The following is a 19,454-nucleotide window of genomic DNA, read 5'->3' as shown; positions in this document are numbered from 1 at the left end:
TCAGCACTGACCCTCCAACAGTGCAGCACTCCCTTAGCACTGACCTTCCAACAGTGCGGCGCTCCCTCGGTATTGACCCTCCGATAGTGCAACTCTCCCTCAGCACTCAGCCCCCGAGAGTGCAGCACTCCCTCAATACTGACCCTGTGACAGTGCTGCAGTGGGAGTTGGTAGTCTTATGTGATGGAGTGGAGATTTGATGAGACTCCCAAACTCAAGTTAAATTAGTCAGCAGGGACAAACCAGAAAGGAGCTAAGTGGGCCCTGAGCTCAGTGTTTTTCTGACATACTCACCCTCGCTCCCCGTTTCCCAGGAGGACCCGTTGCACCAGGTGGACCTGGGGGACCCTGTCATGAGAAATAAAGATGAGTAAATCACAGAATTATTACAGTGCTGAGCAGGCCATTCAGCCCATCATGTTCAATGTACAGAACTAAATTAATATTCATCAGAAAGGAATTTTACAGCACAAAAACAAGACATTCACCTCAACTCATTTTATAATTCATTCCTGGGATGTGGCATCACTGGCTGGGCCAGCCTTTATTGCTCATCCCTACCTGACCCTTGAGAAGGTAGGGGTGAGCTGCCTTCTTGAACCGTTGCAAGCACACAATGCTGTCAGAGAGGGAATTCCAGGAATTTTACTTAGTGACGCTCAGAGAACAGTGATATATTTCCAAATCAGGATGGTGAGTGGCTGAAAGGGGAACTTGCAGGAGGGTGGTGTTCCTCTGTATCAGCTGCCTTTGCCCTTCTCAATGGAGGTGGTCGTGGGTTTGGAAGGTGCTCTTTGACAGAGCTACTGAGTCGCTGGGTCTAAATCCTAGAACTCTCTTCTTAATGGTATTGTGGGTCTACATACAGCACGTAAATACTGATCCAGCCAGTGACACCCTCATTCTCTGAATGAAGAAAAAGGATTCTGTAAAATTGAGGTCTTCCAAAACCCAGCTACATGTATCTTAACTTTCAGTAAATTCGGCTCAACAATGACCCTTTGTGCTTGCTGACTTAACGTCGATTCCCAATCAGGCAGTATCTTGACTTTAAAATTGTTTCAGATCCCTCCATGTCTTGGCATGTCCCGATCGCTGGAATCTCCTCCCTTTCCAAAATCACTCACAATATTGGTCCCCTCCCTAATTCTGAAATATGGAGTTTGTTTAATATCGATCGCTCCACATTGCCTTTGGTTGCTTGGTCTCCAGGTTATGGAAATTCCATCTTAAACCTGTCAACCGTCCGACCTCACTTTCCATTCTTCCGTCAGATCTTAAAACATACATCTTCAATCAAGCCTTCAGTCATCAAGCCCAATATTTCATTACGTGGCTCCGTGTATTTTATAATGCTCCTACCATGTCCCTTGGATATATAATTCTTAGTTGTTGTCTTCATCTAGAAAGGTCTCTTTGTAATTGAAACCACCTCAATTCTGACAAATGCTATTGCAGAACTTTGAAAATGTCTTAAAAGTAAAAAAAAATGGATTTGTAGTTCTTCAATCAAAATAAATAGAGGCCAATCAGCCCATCAGGTCTGTTCCTGAGTATCTACATTGCCCATACTATAGATGCTGCATATTTTAAATTAAACGAAAACAGAAAACACTGGAAACATTCAGAAGGTTCAACAGCTTCTGTGAGAGAGAGAGATCAAAGGCCCGACACACTGTGGTTATTTCATTAGACGAGAGAAGTCTAGACTAATCGTGTGGCAAGAGTTAGCTCAAATGGCAGCTGGAGCATCTCAATTCAGTCAATTAAGTAAATCTGGAATCAAACACTGACCTCAGCAAATGGGGACTGTCAAACTATTGGATTGTGCCTTTAAACAAAAACATCTGGGTCATGAATGTCCTTTCGAAGGGGAAATCTGCAGTCCATTCACAGTCTGGCTTACAGGTGACTCCATACCCACAGTGATGTGGGTGTGTCCTAAATCTGAAATGGCCCAGTCAGTCCCTCAGATCGAGTTAAGATGATGGCTGAAGATCACTTCCATGAGGGCAGCCTTTCCAGTGATGCTCATGTTGTATGTAGAAGGGATGAACAGCACTCTGCTCTTCTCTCTCTCTCTGAGGCTGCAAAGAGTTAGCAGCATCTTCAAGCTCCACCAACACAGTTAAGGAAACAGCAAACACAACCAATCACTGGGAATGTTCAGCATCGTTTTCCATTGGGAGATTCTGAAGGGCATGGATAGAGTGAAGCCATACCCCTTAGGTGAAGGGTCAATAACAGGGGGGCATGAGTGGTCCTCTTGTGACGCAGTGGTATTATCCCTACCACTGGACCAGGATGCCCAGATTCAAGTCCCACCTGCCCCAGAGGTGTGTAATAACCTTTCTGAACAGGTTGATGAGGGCGGAACAGTGGCTCAGTGGTTAGCACCACTGCCTCACAGCGCCAGGGACCTGGGTTCAATTCTAGCCTCGAACGACCATCTGTGTGACGTTTGCACGTCCCCCCGTGTCTGCGTGGGTTTTCTCTGGGTGCTCCACCTTCCCCCCAACAGTCCAAAGATGTGCAGGTTAGATGGATTACCCATGCTAAAATGTCCACTGTAACCAGGAAGTGCAGGTGAGGTGGGTTATCCTTGGAGACTGCAGGGTTATGGGGATAGGATGTGGGTTTGGGTGAGATGCTCTTTGAAGGGTTCGAGTGGACTCAATGTGCTGAATGGTCTGCTTCCCTGTAGGGATTCTATGACTCTAAAAAGAGGTAACAAGGGAGTATAATTTTAAGGTAAAAGGCAGGAAGTTTAGAGGGGATTTGAGGAAAATGCTTTTTCGCCAGAATGTAGTGGGTTCTGAAATGCACCGTCTGGGAGGGTAGTTCAGGCAGGAAACCTCATAACCTTTAAAAAAAGTACTTGAATGAGCATTTGAACTATCAGAGCATTCAAGGCTGTGGGTTTAATGCGGGAAAGTGGGACAAGTGTAGATTTAGCTTTGATGGCACAGACTTGATGGGCCGAATGACCTCTTCTGTACTGTATGAATGATTCAGTAAAACAACTGATCGATGCAGGAAAAATAACAAAGTTTGCAATCATTTAGCAGCTTTAGTGTAGCAAAGTATACAGAGACGTTCATGTAAATGGCTCTGAAAGAGTTAAATGTGAGAATCTGTGTTAAGCTCCACCCATTCTTATGATGTCATATAGTCGTGGCTGAGGAAATGGACAGAGTAACTCCAGATCATAAATGTTTTGTCAATGTCTCCCAATATCTTAGTAAGAATGTCTAACCTGATAACGTAACATGTACGTAGACGCTATTAAGCAATAAACTACAGCTTTTTTCAGACAAGAGCATCTTGTTGTTATGAAAGAAGAAAAATTGCAAAAGCTGAGTATTTTGGCAAGAAGAATGAAGGAATACAGTTTTCCAGAAACAGAGAAGCACTGCAGAATGCCAAAGTGCAGAGACTGAGATGTTCAGGTGTTTGAAACAGCAAAGGTTCAGGAAGTAAGGACAGCACATAACTCAAGAAAGCTAATGGAAAAATTCCAATGGGCGAAATTCTGCCCACAGTAAGTGCCCTTTACTGTGGGTGGCACCGTGGCACAGTGGTTAGCACTGCTGCCTCACTGCACCAGAGACCCGGGTTCAATTCCTGACTCAGGCGACTGACTGTGTGGAGTTTGCACATTCTCCCCGTGTCTGTGTGGGTTTCCTCCGGGTGCTCCGGTTTCCTCCCACAGTCCAAAGATGTGCAGGTCAGGTGAATTGGCCATGCTAAATTGCCTGTAGTGTTAGGTAAAGGGGTAAATGTAGGGGAATGCGTGGGTTGTGCTTAGGCGGGTCGGTGTGGACTTGTTGGGCCGAAGGGCCTGTTTCCACACTGTAAGTAATCTAAAGAGCAATTGGACATAAAAGTGAAGATGTTATATCCCAGGTTAGTGGTGAGACCACATCGCAAATACTGCATATAGTTTTGAAATCCTTCTTTCAGAAGAATGTAAATGCGATAGGAGATAGTTCAGAGGAGACTGACAGGATTGATCCTGGGAATGAATGGGTTGGGTTACGGGGAATTATTGGACACACTGGGCTGGTTCCCACTGGAGTTTAGGAGAGTGAGGGGTGACCCTGATTGAAGTGTATCAGATTCTGAATGGTCTGGACAATGTGGATGTGTGAAAGATGCTTCTTATGGATCAGTGCAGAACTAGGACCCAATTTTAAACATTGGTCTCACTCTTTCATGACCAAGAAAAGAGAATATGCTGTGTGACTTTGGAACTCTCCAGCTCAGAAGGCAATGGTGGTGGGGTCACTGGATGTTTTCTATGACAGAGGTGGAAAGAATCTTCTTAGGAAGAGGACCAGAGAGCATTGGAGTAAATGGGAATGTGGAATGTGAAACATACACAGCTCAACCACGAACTTATTGAATGGGAGAGCAAATTTGAGGCGCCAAGTGGTCTACTTCTGAAGGTACTGTCAAAGGGTCAGTGCTGAGGGAGTGCCACATTGTCAGAGAGTCAGAGCTGAGAGAGTACCGCACTGTCAGAGGGTCAGTGCTGAGGAAGTGCTGCACTGTCGGAGGGTCGGTGCTGAGGGAATGTCACACTGTCAGAGGGTCAGTGCTGAGGGAGTGCCGCACTGTCAGAGGGTCAGTACCAAGGGAGTGCTACACTGTCGGAGGGTCAGTACTGAGGAAGTTGCTGCACTGTTGGAGGGTCAGTGCTGAGGGAGTTGCTGCACTGTTGGAGGGTCAGTACTGTGGGAGTGCTACACTGTTGGAGGGTCAGTGCTGAGGGAGTGCTGCAATGCCAGAGGGTCAGTGCTGAGGGAGTGCGACACTGTCAGAGGGTCAGTGCTGAGGGATACAGCACTGTCAGAGGGTCAGTGTTGAGGGAGTGCCGCACTGTCAGACGGTCAGTACTGAGGGAGTGCTGCACTGTCAGTTCATGAAGGAGTGCTGCACAGTTGGAAATGTTGTCCTTTAGATATAATGTTAAGCTGAGTCATGACTGCCCTCCCAGTTGATGATAAAATATCTATTTCCACTGTCAAAGTAGGGAATTGCCTCTGTGTGTCTATCCCTTAAGCAGCATCACATCAATTGTGTAGCTGGACGTTATCGCAATGTTACTTGTGCGAGCTTATTGTTTCCAAATTTGTCCCGTATTTCCTTTATTCCAACTATAATTGCTTTTCAAAAATGACTTTTTTGGAGGATGAGCATTTTTGGATCCCCTGAAGTTAAGGAAGGTACTCTCTAAATGTCAGTACATTACTCCAGTCTCTGAAACCAGCAGCTAGTGTGTAACCTGCTGAACCTCAGGCATGACATGTTTGGCCCCCATTGTCTAGTACATTGTAAAACGATAACTTGTAACGCACTGTTGAATATTCCATCAAATGAGTGATCACTGTTCTTTATAGGCTTCTGGAAGCAATAAAAATGAATCATTGAAATTTTATGTTGCCATTTTCAACAGAATAAACATCCAGCGAGCAAAATCTAGCAAAGTACAGCACAGGCAGGGGCCATCTGAAATTTGAGTCTCTGTTTCAGTGGTCTGGCTAGGATTGGAAATTTTTTCTCAATGTCCACTTTGCCATTTGAAATGCCTCAATTGATGGTCAGTGATTAACATTCTGTCTTAAAGGAACCTGAGCCCCTGCCAGTTCAGTCTTTCCAGATTGATATCATAATTTTGGCTACTATCCTTCAATATTAACATACACTGATCTAGGTTAAACCACACTGATTTATAACAAGCCTCTGAACAATATATACCACACTGATCTATATCTATCACCTGAAATCGGCTGATGGGAATACACACCAAATTGTATGAATCTACATTGACTAGATTCCCTACAGTATGGAAACAGGCCCTTCGGCCCAACAAGTCCACACCAACCCTCAGAAGATTAAACCACCCAGACTTAATCCCCTACCCTATATTTATCCATGACTAACGCACCTAACACTATGGGTAATTTAGCGTGGCCAATTCACCTAACCTGCACATCTTTGGATTGTGGGAGGAAACCCGCACAGACATAGGGAGAATGTGCAAACTCCACACAGACAGTCACCCGAGGTAGGAATGGAATCTGGGTCCCTGGTGCTATGAGGCAATAGTGCTAACCACTCAGCCACTGTGCTACCCCTGCTGCTGATCTACAATCAATCCAGACCAATCTATATCAGTCTACAATGATCTGTATCAATCTATAGTGGTATATACAGTATATCAATCTACAATAATATATGTGTAGAAATGTATAGTTATATAAACATATATCAATCTACAATGCTTTGATTTCTGGAATCAGACAGGGAGGTAACACTGACATTCAGGCAGATGCAGGGACCCTGCTGTGAATAAGCGCTCAGCCTGGACTGGTAAGCTAAAATGTAGGTAGGTAAAAACAATGACTGCAGATGCTGGAAACCAGATTCTGGATTAGTGGTGCTGGAAGAGCACAGCAGTTCAGGCAGCATCCGAGGAGCAGTAAAATCGACGTTTCGGGCAAAAGACCTTCATCAGGAATGAAGGCAGAGAGCCTGAAGGGTGGAGAGATAAGTGAGAGGAGAGTGAGGGTGAGGAGAAAGTAGCATAGAGTACAATAGGTGAGTGGGGGAGGGGATGAAGGTGATAAGTCAGGGGCGGGGGGGGAGGGTGGAGTGGATAGGTGGAAAAGAAGATAGGCAGGTAGGACAAGTCATGGGGACAGTGCTGAGCTGGAAGGTTGGAACTTGGGTGAGATGGGGGAAGGGGAAATGAGGAAACTGTTGAAGTCCACATTGATGCCCTGGGGTTGAAGTGTTCCAAGGTGGAAGATGAGGCGTTCTTCCTCCAGGCATCTGGTGGTGAGGGAGCGGCGGTGAAGGAGGCCTAGGACCTCCATGTCCTCGGCAAAGTGGAAGGGGGAGTTGAAATGTTGGGCCACAGGGCGGTGTGGTTGATTGGTACGGGTGTCCCGGAGATGTTCCCTAAAGCTCTCTGCTAGGAAGCGTCCAGTCTCCTCAATGTAGAGGAGACCGCATCGGGAGCAATGGATACAATAAATGATATTAGTGGATGTGCAGGTAAAACTTTGATGGATGTGGAAGGCTCCTTTAGGGCCTTGGATGGAGGTGAGGGAGGAGGTGTGGGCGCAGGTTTTACAGTTCCTGCGGTGGCAGGGGAAGGTGCCAGGATGGGAGGGTGGGTCGTGGGGGGGGGCGTGGACCTGACCAGGTAGTCACGGAGGGAAGGGTCTTTGCGGAAGGAGGAAAGGGGTGGGGAGGGAAATATATCCCTGGTGGTGGGGTCTTTTTGGAGGTGGTGGAAATGTCGGCGGACGATTTGATTTATGCGAAGGTTGTTAGGGTGGAAGGTGAGCACCAGGGGCGTTCTGTCCTTGTTACGCTTGGAGGGGTGGGGTCTGAGGGCGGAGGTGCGGGATGTGGACAAGATGCGTTGGAGGGCATCTTTAACCACGTGGGAAGGAAAATTGCGGTCTCTAAAGAAGGAGGCCATCTGGTGTGTTCTGTGGTGGAACTGGTCCTCCTGGGAGCTGATATGGCGGAGGCGGAGGAATTGGGAATACGGGAAGGCATTTTTGCAAGAGGTAGGGTGGGAAGAGGTGTAATCCAGGTAGCTGTGGGAGTCGGTGGGTTTGTAAAAAATGTCAGTTTCAAGTCGGTTGTCATTAATGGAGATGGAGAGGTCCAGGAAGGGGAGGGAGATGTCAGAGATGGTCCAGGTAAATTTAAGGTCAGGGTGGAATGTGTTGGTGAAGTTGATGAATTGCTCAACCACCTCGCGGGAGCACGAGGTGGCGCCAATGCAGTCATCAATGTAGCGGAGGAAGAGGTGGGGAGTGGTGCCGGTGTAATTACGGAAGCTCAACTGCTCTACGTAGCCAACAAAGAGACAGGCATAGCTGGGGCCCATATGTGTGCCCATGGCTACCCCTTTGGTCTGGAGGTAGCTGGGTCAGGAAATGACAGACTCATTAGAGCAGCATTAAGCAACACAATTACCTTGATGCCATTTTGGCCACAAACACTCATTCTAGGAGAAACCAACTGCAATGCAGGTAGTTTCCTTTAACACAGACTGGTAAGGCAAATATACACCTCCAGAAATGTGCAAGTGTGATCGCATGTGGAAAACGATGATACCCAGTTTAGATCACAAGAGGGCTCTGACGTACTCTCCAAAGTTAAGCTAGTGCATAGTTAGATATTGGGAAACAGAATAGTTGCACTGTTTGGCAAAGTGACCAGCACAAGCTGAGAGAAAACCCAAGGGAGTCCTTAAACTTTTAACAGTCAATAATGAGAAAAGTGACTTGAAAGGTGAAAGACAGGCAAATCAAATTGTACATAATTCAGACAGTCATGAAGCGACTTTGTGATTTCTCCATCTGCACCACCTCAGAATGGTTTATTTAAGGCAAATAAAGACAAGGAAGAGGCTTGATTTTCTTCCTATTGACAACAAATGGAAATTCAATCCACATATTATAGAGAAAAAAAATCTTAGTTTGGGAGCAAAGAATAGTTTATGCTCTAAGATGAAAACTGATTCCACGAAATGTTTAAAAGTTTCCTGAAAGTACTCTCGCATATCAAAATGTAACTTCCAGAAAATTCTGTGGTCAGTAATTGCAGACTAATCACTGGAAAGTTAGTCAGCAACCACATTGAGGGGATGGGTAAAAGCAGAAAAGTTTCTAACACAATATAGTGTTTCAGTTATTTGAGTAACTGAAAGAGAGTTCATTTGGTCAAATGTCCTTTTCACTCCAGATACTTTTAGTCAGCTTGTTCAGAGATGCACACCCTTTGGAACAGGTGGGACTTGAACCCATGCCTCTGTCCCCAGAGTAGATTGTTCTAGATCACAGTAAATTGATATAGATCAGTGTTGAGAGTGTGGTGCTGGAAAAGCACAGCAGGTCAGGCAGCATCCGAGGAGAAGGAGAATTGACATTTCAGGCAAAAGCCCTTCATCTGGAATGAGGCTTGTGGGTCTGGGAGACAAATGGTAGGGGGGGTAGGGGGGGGGGGGGGGGGGGTGATAAGGTGATAGCTAGGAGAGAAGGGTGGAGCAGATAGGTGGGAAGGAAAATGGGTCAAGAGGGCAGTGCTTAGTTGGAGGCTTGGGACTGGGATAAAGTGGGAGGGAGGGGAAATGAGGAAACTGAAGAAATCCACATTGATCCCTTTTGGCTGCAGGATCCCATGCGGAAGATGAGGTGTTCTTCCTCCAAGCGTTGAGTGGTTAGGGTTTGGCGATGGAGGAGGCCCAGGTCCTCCGTGTTCTTGGTGGCGTGGGAGGGAGAGTTAGGACACCTTGGACCGTCTCTGGGACACCCGCTCCAACCAACTCCACCACCCTGTGGCTGAACATTTTAACTCCCCCCTTCCACTTCACCAAGGACCACTCTTGATCTGTCCATCTTCCTTCCCACCTATCCGCTCCACCCTCCTCTCCAAACTATCACCTCCCCACACCCCCCACCTTCATCTACCTATCAAATTCCAGCTACCTTCCCCTCAGCCCCACCCCCATCCCAGTTATCTCTTAGCCCCTGGCCCACAAGCCTCATTCCTGATGAAGGGCTTATGCCCAAAACGTCAATTCTCCTGCTTCTTGAATGCTTCCTGACTTGCTGTGCTTTTCCAGCACCACATTCTCAACTCTCATCTCCAGCATCTGCAGTCCTCACTTCCTCCCATAGATCAAAGTCGGTTGATACAGATTAATGTGAATTGACATCGAGCAGTGTAAATTCATAGGGCTCAGTGTAGACTGAAAGATAGCCATGTACTTTGATATAGATCATTATAGACTGATATAGAAACAGATTTGTGTAGATTGAATTAGATGAGTGTAGATTAAAGTAGACAAGTGTAGATTGATATAGATGACTATAGCTGGATATAGAACAGTGCAGATTGATGTGGATCAGTGTAGTTTGCTATAAATCACTGTATAAGACACAGATCACTTTAGATTGCTGCAGATCAATATTCTTGATATTCTTGTCGATTTCTATAGATCAGTATAGATTGATAGAGATCAATGTGTATTTATACAGCTCACTGTTAGAGATTAAATTTTATTGAACTGATAAAGATCAATCTGAATTGATTGGTCACTGCAGATCAAGATAATTAACCATCGATGGATACAAATCAGTGAGATTGATATAGATTAGATTACTTACAGCATGGAAACAGGCCCTTCGGCCCAACAAGTCCACACTGACTCTCCAAGGAGCAACCCATGCAGACCCATTCCCCTACACCTAACACTACGTGCAATTCACCTACCCTGCACATCTTTTGGACTGTGGGAGGAAACCAAATCACCCAGAGGAAACCCATGCAGACACGGGGAGAATGCGCAAACTCCACACAGACAGTTGCCCAAGACGGGAATTGAACCCAGGCCTCTAGCGCTGTGAGGCAGCAGTGCTAACCACTGTGCCACCATGCCACCCACAGATCAGTATGGATTGGTGTAGATCAGCATTGATTGAATCAGATCATTTCAAATTGATATAGATCACGGTAGATAGAAATAGATCAATCTAGATTGATACAGAGCAGTGTAGATTGATATCAATCACTGTAGAATTATATTGTTCAGTGTAGATTGACATAGGGCAGTGCAGGTTGATACAGATAAATGCAGTTTGATTCAGATCTTTGTAGATGATAAAGATCACTGTTGAGTGATAGAGATCACAGTAGATTGATTCAGATCCATATAGATTGATGTCAATCACAGTCTATTGATACAGATCAATATACATTGACATAGATCACTGTAGATTAATATAGATCACTGTAAATTAAAGTTGATAAGTGGATATTTATATGGTACAGTGATCTATATCAATTTGTATGGATTTACATCAATCTATACCAAATCTACATAAATCTGCACTGACCAATATCAATTTATATCAATAAACACTGATCAAGATCAGTACACATTGGTCTGTATAAATCTATAATGATCTGAAACTATCTACATCAATTTGATTCAATATACTGCGATCTGTGTCAATATATAGTGATTTATAACAATCTCCAATGATCTATATCAATATTCATTGATCTATATGAATCTACAGTGATCTACATCAGTGATCAGTAAAGATTAATGTAGATCAATGCAGCTTAAAAAAGATTATTGCACATTTATATAAATTGGTATAGATATTGAATGAGCAGAGATTGAAATAGATCTGTAAATTGATATACATCACAGTAGATTGATGTAGATCAGTGCAGATTTACATAAATTTATAAATATTGGTATAGATCAATACAGACTGATTCCAAACAGTGTAAATTGATATAGATCAGTGTTGATTAAAATAGTGCAGATTTATACAGATCAGTATAGTTTAGAACATAGAACATAGAACATTACAGTGCAATACAGGCCCTTCAGGCCTCGATGTGGCACCGACCTGTAGAACCAATCTGAAGCCCATCTATTTTTTACTATTCCATTTTCATCCATATGCCTATCCAATGACCATTTAAATGCCCTTAAAGTTGGCGAATCTACTCCTGTTGCAGGCAGTGTGTTCCATGCCCCTACTACTCTGAGTAAAGAAACTACCTCTGACATCTGTCCTATATCTGTCACCCCTCAATTTAAAGCTATCCATCACCATCCGAGGAAAAGGTTCTCACTGTCCACCCTATCTAACCCTCTGATTATCTTCTATGTCTCAATTAAGTCACTTCTCTCTAATGAAAACAGCCTCAAGTCCCTCAGTCTTTCCTCAGAAGACCTTCCCTCCATACCAGGCAACATCCTGGTAAATCTTCTCTGAACCCTCTCCAGTGCGTCCACATCCTTCCTATAATGAGGGGAGCAGAACTGCATGCAATACTCCAAGTGCAGCCGCACCAGAGTTTTGTATAGCCGCAGCATAACCTCATGGTTCCAGAACTCAATTCTTCTCCTAATAAAAGCTAACACACCATATGCCTTCTTAACAACCCTATCAACCTGGGTGAAGAAGGGCTTATGCCCGAAACGTTGATTCTCCTGTTCCTTTGATGCTGCCTGACCTGCTGAGCTTTTCCAGCAACATATTTTTAAGCTATCAACCTGGGTGGCAACTTTCAGGGATCTATGTACATGGACACCGAGATCTCTCTGTTCATCTACACTACCAAGAATCTTACCATTGGCACAGTAGTCTGTATTCCTGTTGCTCCTTCCAAAGTGAATCAGCGGGATGTTACTCATGCCCCCCTTTACAGAGGTGGAACGAGTGGAGAGTTTCAGGCCCCTTGGAGTAGTCATCCACAACAAGCTTTCTTGGACTATTCATGTGGACGCACTGGTTACAAAGGCCCAGCAACGTCTCTTATTCCTCAGGCAGCTGAGGAAATTTGGCATGTACTCGGCCGCCAGCATTCTCAAAGATCCATCCCACCCTCACAATGTTTTTCTACAACCTCTACCATCGGGGAGGAGGTACAGAAGCTTGAATACACACACCAGCCGGTTTCCTAACAGTTTCTACCGTACTGTTGTTAGAATACTGAATGGACTCACAAACTATTAACATTCATCTGTACCCGTGTTTTTGTTTACCGATTATTTACTTATCTATGCTATGACCTGCCTGTATTTCTCGCACGACAAAGCTTTTCACTGTGCCTCAGTACACATGACAATAAATTCAATTCAATTCAATCCAATATGTCTGCCATTCAATTCACCTCATACTTCTCCGCGTTAAACTCCATTTGCCACCTCTCAACCCAGCCCTGCAGCTTATCTGTGTCCCTCTATAACCTGCAACATCCTTCAGCGCTATCTACAACCTACCAACCCTACCCACAACCCTACCAGATTTCTGAACTCATCCTTCTACGCCCTCATCTAGATCATTTATAAAAACGACAAACAGCAGTGGCCCCAAAACAGATCTTTGCCATACACGACTAATAAATGTACTCCAGAATGAACATTTCCCATCAACCACCACCCTCTGTCTTCTTTCAGCTAGCCAACTTCTGATCCAAACTGCTAAATTGCCCTCAATCCCATGCCTCCAAATTTTATGCAATAGCCTACCATGGGGAACCTTATCAAACACCTTACTGAAATCCATATACACCACTTCAACCGCTTTACCCTCATCCATCTGGTTGGTCACCTTCTCAAAGAACTCAATAAGGTTTGTGAGGCATGACCTACCCTTTGCAAAACCATGCTGACTATCCCTAATCAACTTATTCCTCTCTAGATGATTATAAATCCTATCTCTTATAACCCTTTCCAATACTTTACCCACAACCGAAGTAAGGCTTACTGGTCTATAATTACCTGGGTTGTCTCTACTCCCCTTCTTGAACAAGGGGACAACATTTGTTATCCTCCAGTCTTCTGGCACCACTTCTGTAGACAATGACGACATAAAGATCAAAGCCAAAGGCTCTGCAATCTCCTTCTTGGTTTCCCACAGAATCCCAGGACTAATCCCATCCAGCCCAGCAGAATTATCTATTTTCACACTTTCCAGAATTGCTAACACTCCCTCCTTGTGAACCTCAGTCCTGTCTTGTCTAGTAGCCTGTATTTCAGTATTCTCCTCAACAACATTGTCTTTTTCCAGTGTGAATACTGGTGAAAAATATTCATTTAGCGCTTCCCCTATCTCCACAGCATCCACACACAACTTCCCACTACTATCCTTGATTGGCCCTCGTCTTTCTCTAGTCATTCTTTTACACCAATAGAAAGCTTTAGGGTTTTCCTTGATCCAATCTGCCAATGACTTCTCATGTCCCCTCCTGGCTCTTCTTAGCTCTCTCTTCAGGTTTTTCCTGGCTAATATGTAACTCTCAAAGTTTGATGTAGATCAGTGTAGATTGATATAGATTGCTGTAGATTGATATAGGTCAATAAGTAATTGATATAAATCACAGTAGATGAAAATAAATCAATACTGATTTATTTGATATGTATAGATTGATATAGGTCAGTGTAGATTGATCCAAACCACTGTAGATGGATATAGGTCAGTGCTGATGATTAGAAATTGGTAAAGATTCATGTAAGGTCATTTAGATTGATACAAATCAGGGTAGACTGAGTATTTCTAGTATTGAAATCCTCACCCTGGGGAAAAGACCTTGACTTTTCACCCCATCCATGCTCCTCATGATTTTATAGGTCTCTGTAAGGATAACTGTAAGCTCCAAACGGATATAGGTGGAGTGGGCAGGAAATTGGCAAATGGAGTTCAACTCTGATAAGTGTGAGGTAATGTATTTAGGGAGGTCAAACAGTAAAAGGGACACACAATAAATGGGAACATGCTGAGACGGGTATATAACAGAGTACTTGGCATACAAGTGTACAGGTCCCTCAAGTGGCAATATTGGGAGACAAAGTGGTAAAGAAAAATACACTGTGGTCCTTCATTGACAGAGGTATAGATACAAAAGTAGAGATTTAATGATGAAACTGTATACGACTCTGGTGAGGCCACAGCTGGAGTACTGTTGTGGTCACCACATTACAGGAAGGACGGAATTGCGCTGGAGAGAGAGCAGAGAAGATTTGCTAAAATGTTGCACTGATCAGTAAGTCACCTGTGTAGCCAATTAGAAATTTACACTTAAAGCCCGTTATGGTCATGGGTCTGTTTTATCTGATTTCTCTAATCAACCTATTCAGAGATGCTAACGCATATTTCTGGGACTTGAATCTGGGCCTCCTGGTCTCGAGGAATGGACACTTACACAGTGCTACAAGCACACTCAATGTGTCTGTTTTTTTTAAAATAATCAGAAGAGTTACCACACATAGCTGAATGACTTTCCCATCACCAAATCACTCTGACTTTTTTGATTATTAATTATTAAACCACCATCACCTGTGCAGCCAAATAGAAGTTTTCATGCAAAGCCCATATGGGACAGTGTGAACCTTCAGAAATGAGGTGTGGGAGGAATGAGTATGGAGAGTGAGAAGGGATGAAATCAATGGAGTTGGACGGGGAATTAAATCACCAAAACCCATGGTGTCCTCCCCTCTCTGAAGGCATCAATTGCATTGACGTACACTGCATGCTTCCTCACCAATGTCACCCACATAGGGAGATAACCACAGAAGAGGGGCAGAAATGGGTCTGTTTCATGGTATTTTCGAATAAACCTTTTCAGAGATGTTACTGCATACCCCTGAAGCAGGTGGGACTGGGCTCAGGTAATGAGCCAGAAGGGAAGACCATTGCTTGTTTTACTCATACAGAATGAGCTTCATGAGGAGATCAGTTGTAATTCCCCATGGGCCTTGTCAGTATTGATCAGTGCAGATTCATATGTAGATCAGCATGGATTGATATAGATCTCGTTGGTTCAATTTGATGAATGTAGATTAAAACAGAAAAACATAAATTGATATAGATCGATGGAGGTTGGAATCGGTCAGTATAGATTGATAGAGGTCAGTCTAAATTGTTATAGTTTACTGCAGGTTGAGTCAGTTGGTATAGAATGAAACTCCAGCTCCTTGGAAACCGTGTTAGGGAATTAAAGCTGGAGCTGGATGAACTGCGGATCATTCGGGAGGCTGAGGGGGTAATTGAGAGGAGTTACTGGCAGTTGGTCACTCCTGAGGCTCAGGATAAGGATAGATGGGTTACAGTTAGGGGGAGGAAAGGGGACAGACAGACAGTGCAGAGATCCCCTGTGGACATTCCCCTCAGCAATAAGTATATCGTTTTGGATACTGCTGGGGGGGGATGACCTACCAGAGGAAACCCATAGTGGTCACTTCTCTGGCACTGAGCCTGACACTGTGGCCCAGAAGGGAAGGGGGCAGAATAGAAAAGTGCTAATGGTAGGAGACTCAATTGTTAGGAGAATTTACAGGAGATTTTGTGGTCAGGATCGGGATTCCTGGAAGGTATGTAGCCTCCCTGGTGCCAGGGTCCGGGACGTCTCCGATCGGGTGTATAAGATTCTGAAAGGGGAGGACAAACAGCCAGAAATCGTGTTACATATTGGCACCAATGATATAGCCAGGAAAAGGATCGAGGATATAAAAAGTGATTTCAGGGAGTTAGGGTGGAAGCTGCAAAGCAGGATGAACAGAGTAGTGTTCTCTGGTTTACTATCAGTGCCACGAGATAGCGAGGTGAGGAACAGGGAGCGGGCGCAGCTTAATACGTGGCTGTGCAGCTGGTGTAGGAGGGAGGGCTTCAGATATGTAGATAATTGGGATGCCTTCTGGGGAAGGTGGGACCTGTAGAAGAAGGACGGGTTGCATCTGAACTGGAGGGGGACCAATGTCCTGGGCAGAAGGTTTGCTCCAGTGGTTCAGGAGGGTGTAAACTAGTATGGCAGGGGAGTGGGAACCTGAGCTATATACCAGTGGTGGGAGTTGATGGAGATGAGGCAATAGAAAGAGGTAGCGCAGCCAGTGGGAAGGAATTTCCTGGGAAACAACCAAGGGATTGGTTAAAGTGTGCTTCAATGCAAGGAATATCAGGAATAAAAGTGATGAGCTTAGAGCATGGATCAGTAGTACCTGGTGCTATGATGTTGTGGGCATAACAGAGACATGGGTTTCTCAGGGGCAGGAATGGTTGCTGGATGTTCCAGGGTTTAGAGCATTTAAAATGAATAGGGAGGGGGTGTAGCACTGGTAATCAGAGAGGGTGTCACAGCTACAGAAGCTTCCATTGTCGAAGAGGATCTGCCTACTCAGTATGGGTGGAAATTAAGAACAGTAAGGGAGCAGTCACCTCATTAGGGTTTTATTACAGGACCCCCAATAGCAGCAGGGAGATTGAAGAAAGCATAGGTTGGCAGATTTTGGAAAAGTGTGAATGTAGTAGGGTTGTTGTAATGGGTGACTTTAACTTTCCCAATATTGATTGGAACCTCCTTCGAGCAGATGGTTTGGAAGAAGCTGTTTTTGTAAGGTGTGTTCAGGAGGGTTTCCTAACTCAGTACGTTGACAGGCCGATGAGGGGAGAGGCCATTTTGGATTTGGTGCTTGGCAATGAGCTGGGGCAGGTGTCAGATCTTGCAGTGGGAGAGCATTTTGATGATAGTGACCACAACTGCCTCACATTCTACATAGCTATGGAGGAGAGAAGCAGGCACAATGGGAGGATATTTATTGAGAAAAAGGAAACTATGATGCTATCAGACGTGAGTTAGAAAGCATGGACTGGGAGCAATTGTTCAATGGAAAGGGCACTAAAGACATGTGGAGACTGTTTAAGGAACAGTTGTTGCGAGTGATATAATGTCAATCTATATGGGTCACTTTAGATTAATGTAGATTGTTAGAAATTGATACAAATCAATGTCAATTGAGATATATCATTGTAGATTGATGTGGAGTTAGTGTAGCTCAGTTAGATTAGATTAGATTACTTACAGTGTGGAAACAGGCCCTTCGGCCCAACAAGTCCACACCGCCTCGCCGAAGCGCAACCCACCCATACATTTACCCCTTACCTAACACTACGGGCAATTTAGCATGGCCAATTCACCTGACCTGCACATCTTTGGACTGTGGGAGGAAACCGGAGCACCCGGAGGAAACCCACGCAGACACGGGGAGAACGTGCAAACTCCACACAGTCAGTCGCCTGAGGCGGGCTCTCCCCTCGTCGGCCTGTCAACGTACTGAGTTAGGAAACCCTCCTGAACACACCTTACAAAAACAGCTTCTTCCAAACCATCTGCTCGAAGGAGGTTCCAATCAATATTGGGAAAGTTAAAGTCACCCATTACAACAACCCTACTACATTCACACTTTTCCAAAATCTGCCAACCTATGCTTTCTTCAATCTCCCTGCTGCTATTGGGGGTCCTGTAATAAAACCCTAATGAGGTGACTGCTCCCTTACTGTTCTTAATTTCCACCCATACTGAGTAGGCAGACCCTCTTCGACAATGGAAGCTTCTGTAGCTGTGACACCCTCTCTGATTAGCAGTGCTACACCCCCTCCCTATTCTTTTTAAATGCTCTAAACCCTGGAACATCCAGCAACCATTCCTGCCCCTGAGAAACCCATGTCTCTGTTAGCTGGATAGTTGGTTTGTGAAGCTATGTGTTGGTAACAGTGTTGGTTCAATTCCTGCACAGGTTGATGCTACCATGAAGGACTCTCCTTCTCAACCTTGCCCCTTTGAGATATGATGGTGGCCCCTCAGGTTAAGTCACCTCTCTTTAATGAGCAAGTAGCCCTATGGGTCTGGTAAGACTATGACTACAACATTGGTGTAGACAGCAATAGATTAATATTAATCAGTTTAACTTGACATGGGTCACTGAAGATCGGCAGAGAATAGTGCAAATTTATCTCGACTGATGTAATCAGTGTGGATTAATATAGGTCACCGTAGATTGATACAGATAAATCAATTTAGATTAATGGTTTTTTATTCATTTATGGGATGAGAGCATTTATTACTTATCCCAAATAGAGAGAAACTGCCACCCACATTGCTGTGGGTCTGGAGTCACATGTAGGCCAGACCAGGTAAGGATGGCAGTTTCCTTCCCCTGGAGGACTTTAGCAAACCAAGTGGGTTTTTCCCCAAACAATTGATGATGGATTTATGATCATGAGTATACTCTTAATTCCAGATGTTTATCCACCATTTGCCGTGGTGGGATTTGAACCTGGGTCCCCAGGGGATGTCTGGATTACCAGTCCAGCAATAATACCAGGAGGTCAAGGGAACTCACACAAGGGAATGAGCTCCACAATGAAGTTGATATTGATCTGTGCAGACTGCTATGAATGCCTGTGCATTGATATAGATCAGTGTAAATTGATATTGAACACTCTTGATCGAAATGGATGACTACATTGTGTTGATTGATATTGAACACTACAGATTATTATAAATCAGTGCACATTGATATCCATCTGTATCCATTTTGTGCATCACTGTACATTAATATACGCAGATTTTCATTGATACAAATCAAGGTAGATTGGTGTAGATCATTGTAGATTGATACAGATCCATATAGATTGATACATAGTCAGTATGTGTAGATTGATTAAGGTGAGTATAGATTTAAAAAGTACAAATTAATGCTGAATGATGTAGATTGATATAGATCAATGAAGATTGATAGTGATCTGTGCAGAATGATATAGATTGGTATTGATTGGAATGAATTGCTGTGCACTGATATTGTTCAGTTTACATTGGGATTGATCACTTTAGATTGACATAGATCACTGCAGATCGATATAGGTTAGTGTAGATTGATAAAAATCAGATTACAGTGATATAGGTCACCATGGATCTAGGTCACTATGTAATGACATATATCTGTAGATTGATGCACATCAGTGTTCATTGATGATATGGACCATCATAGATTGTTACAGATCACTACAGATGGACATAGATCAGTGCAGATTGATACAGATTAGTAGAGAGTGATAGAGATAAAT

At 44.2% G+C, this 19,454-nt stretch overlaps 1 protein-coding gene across 2 annotated transcripts in view; it reads right to left on the bottom strand.

Annotated features, from left to right (window-relative positions):
• col24a1 (collagen type XXIV alpha 1) overlaps positions 1 to 19,454 on the bottom strand; it is a 454,588-nt gene that overhangs the window by 303,996 nt on the left and 131,138 nt on the right. For both annotated transcript variants that reach the window (XM_043698575.2, XM_043698577.2), the window contains exon 4: positions 295 to 348. In XM_043698575.2, the coding sequence (XP_043554510.2) occupies positions 295 to 348 (54 nt within the window). The remainder of the gene's footprint in view (positions 1 to 294; positions 349 to 19,454) is intronic.

Source organism: Chiloscyllium plagiosum, unplaced genomic scaffold (assembly GCF_037043375.1).
Source record: "Chiloscyllium plagiosum isolate Xiang-an unplaced genomic scaffold, Cpla_swu_hap1 HiC_scaffold_9, whole genome shotgun sequence".
Taxonomy (NCBI): Eukaryota; Metazoa; Chordata; class Chondrichthyes; order Orectolobiformes; family Hemiscylliidae; genus Chiloscyllium; species Chiloscyllium plagiosum.
Note: the sequence above shows the minus strand (reverse complement) of the source record. Positions and strands in the feature narration are given on the sequence as shown.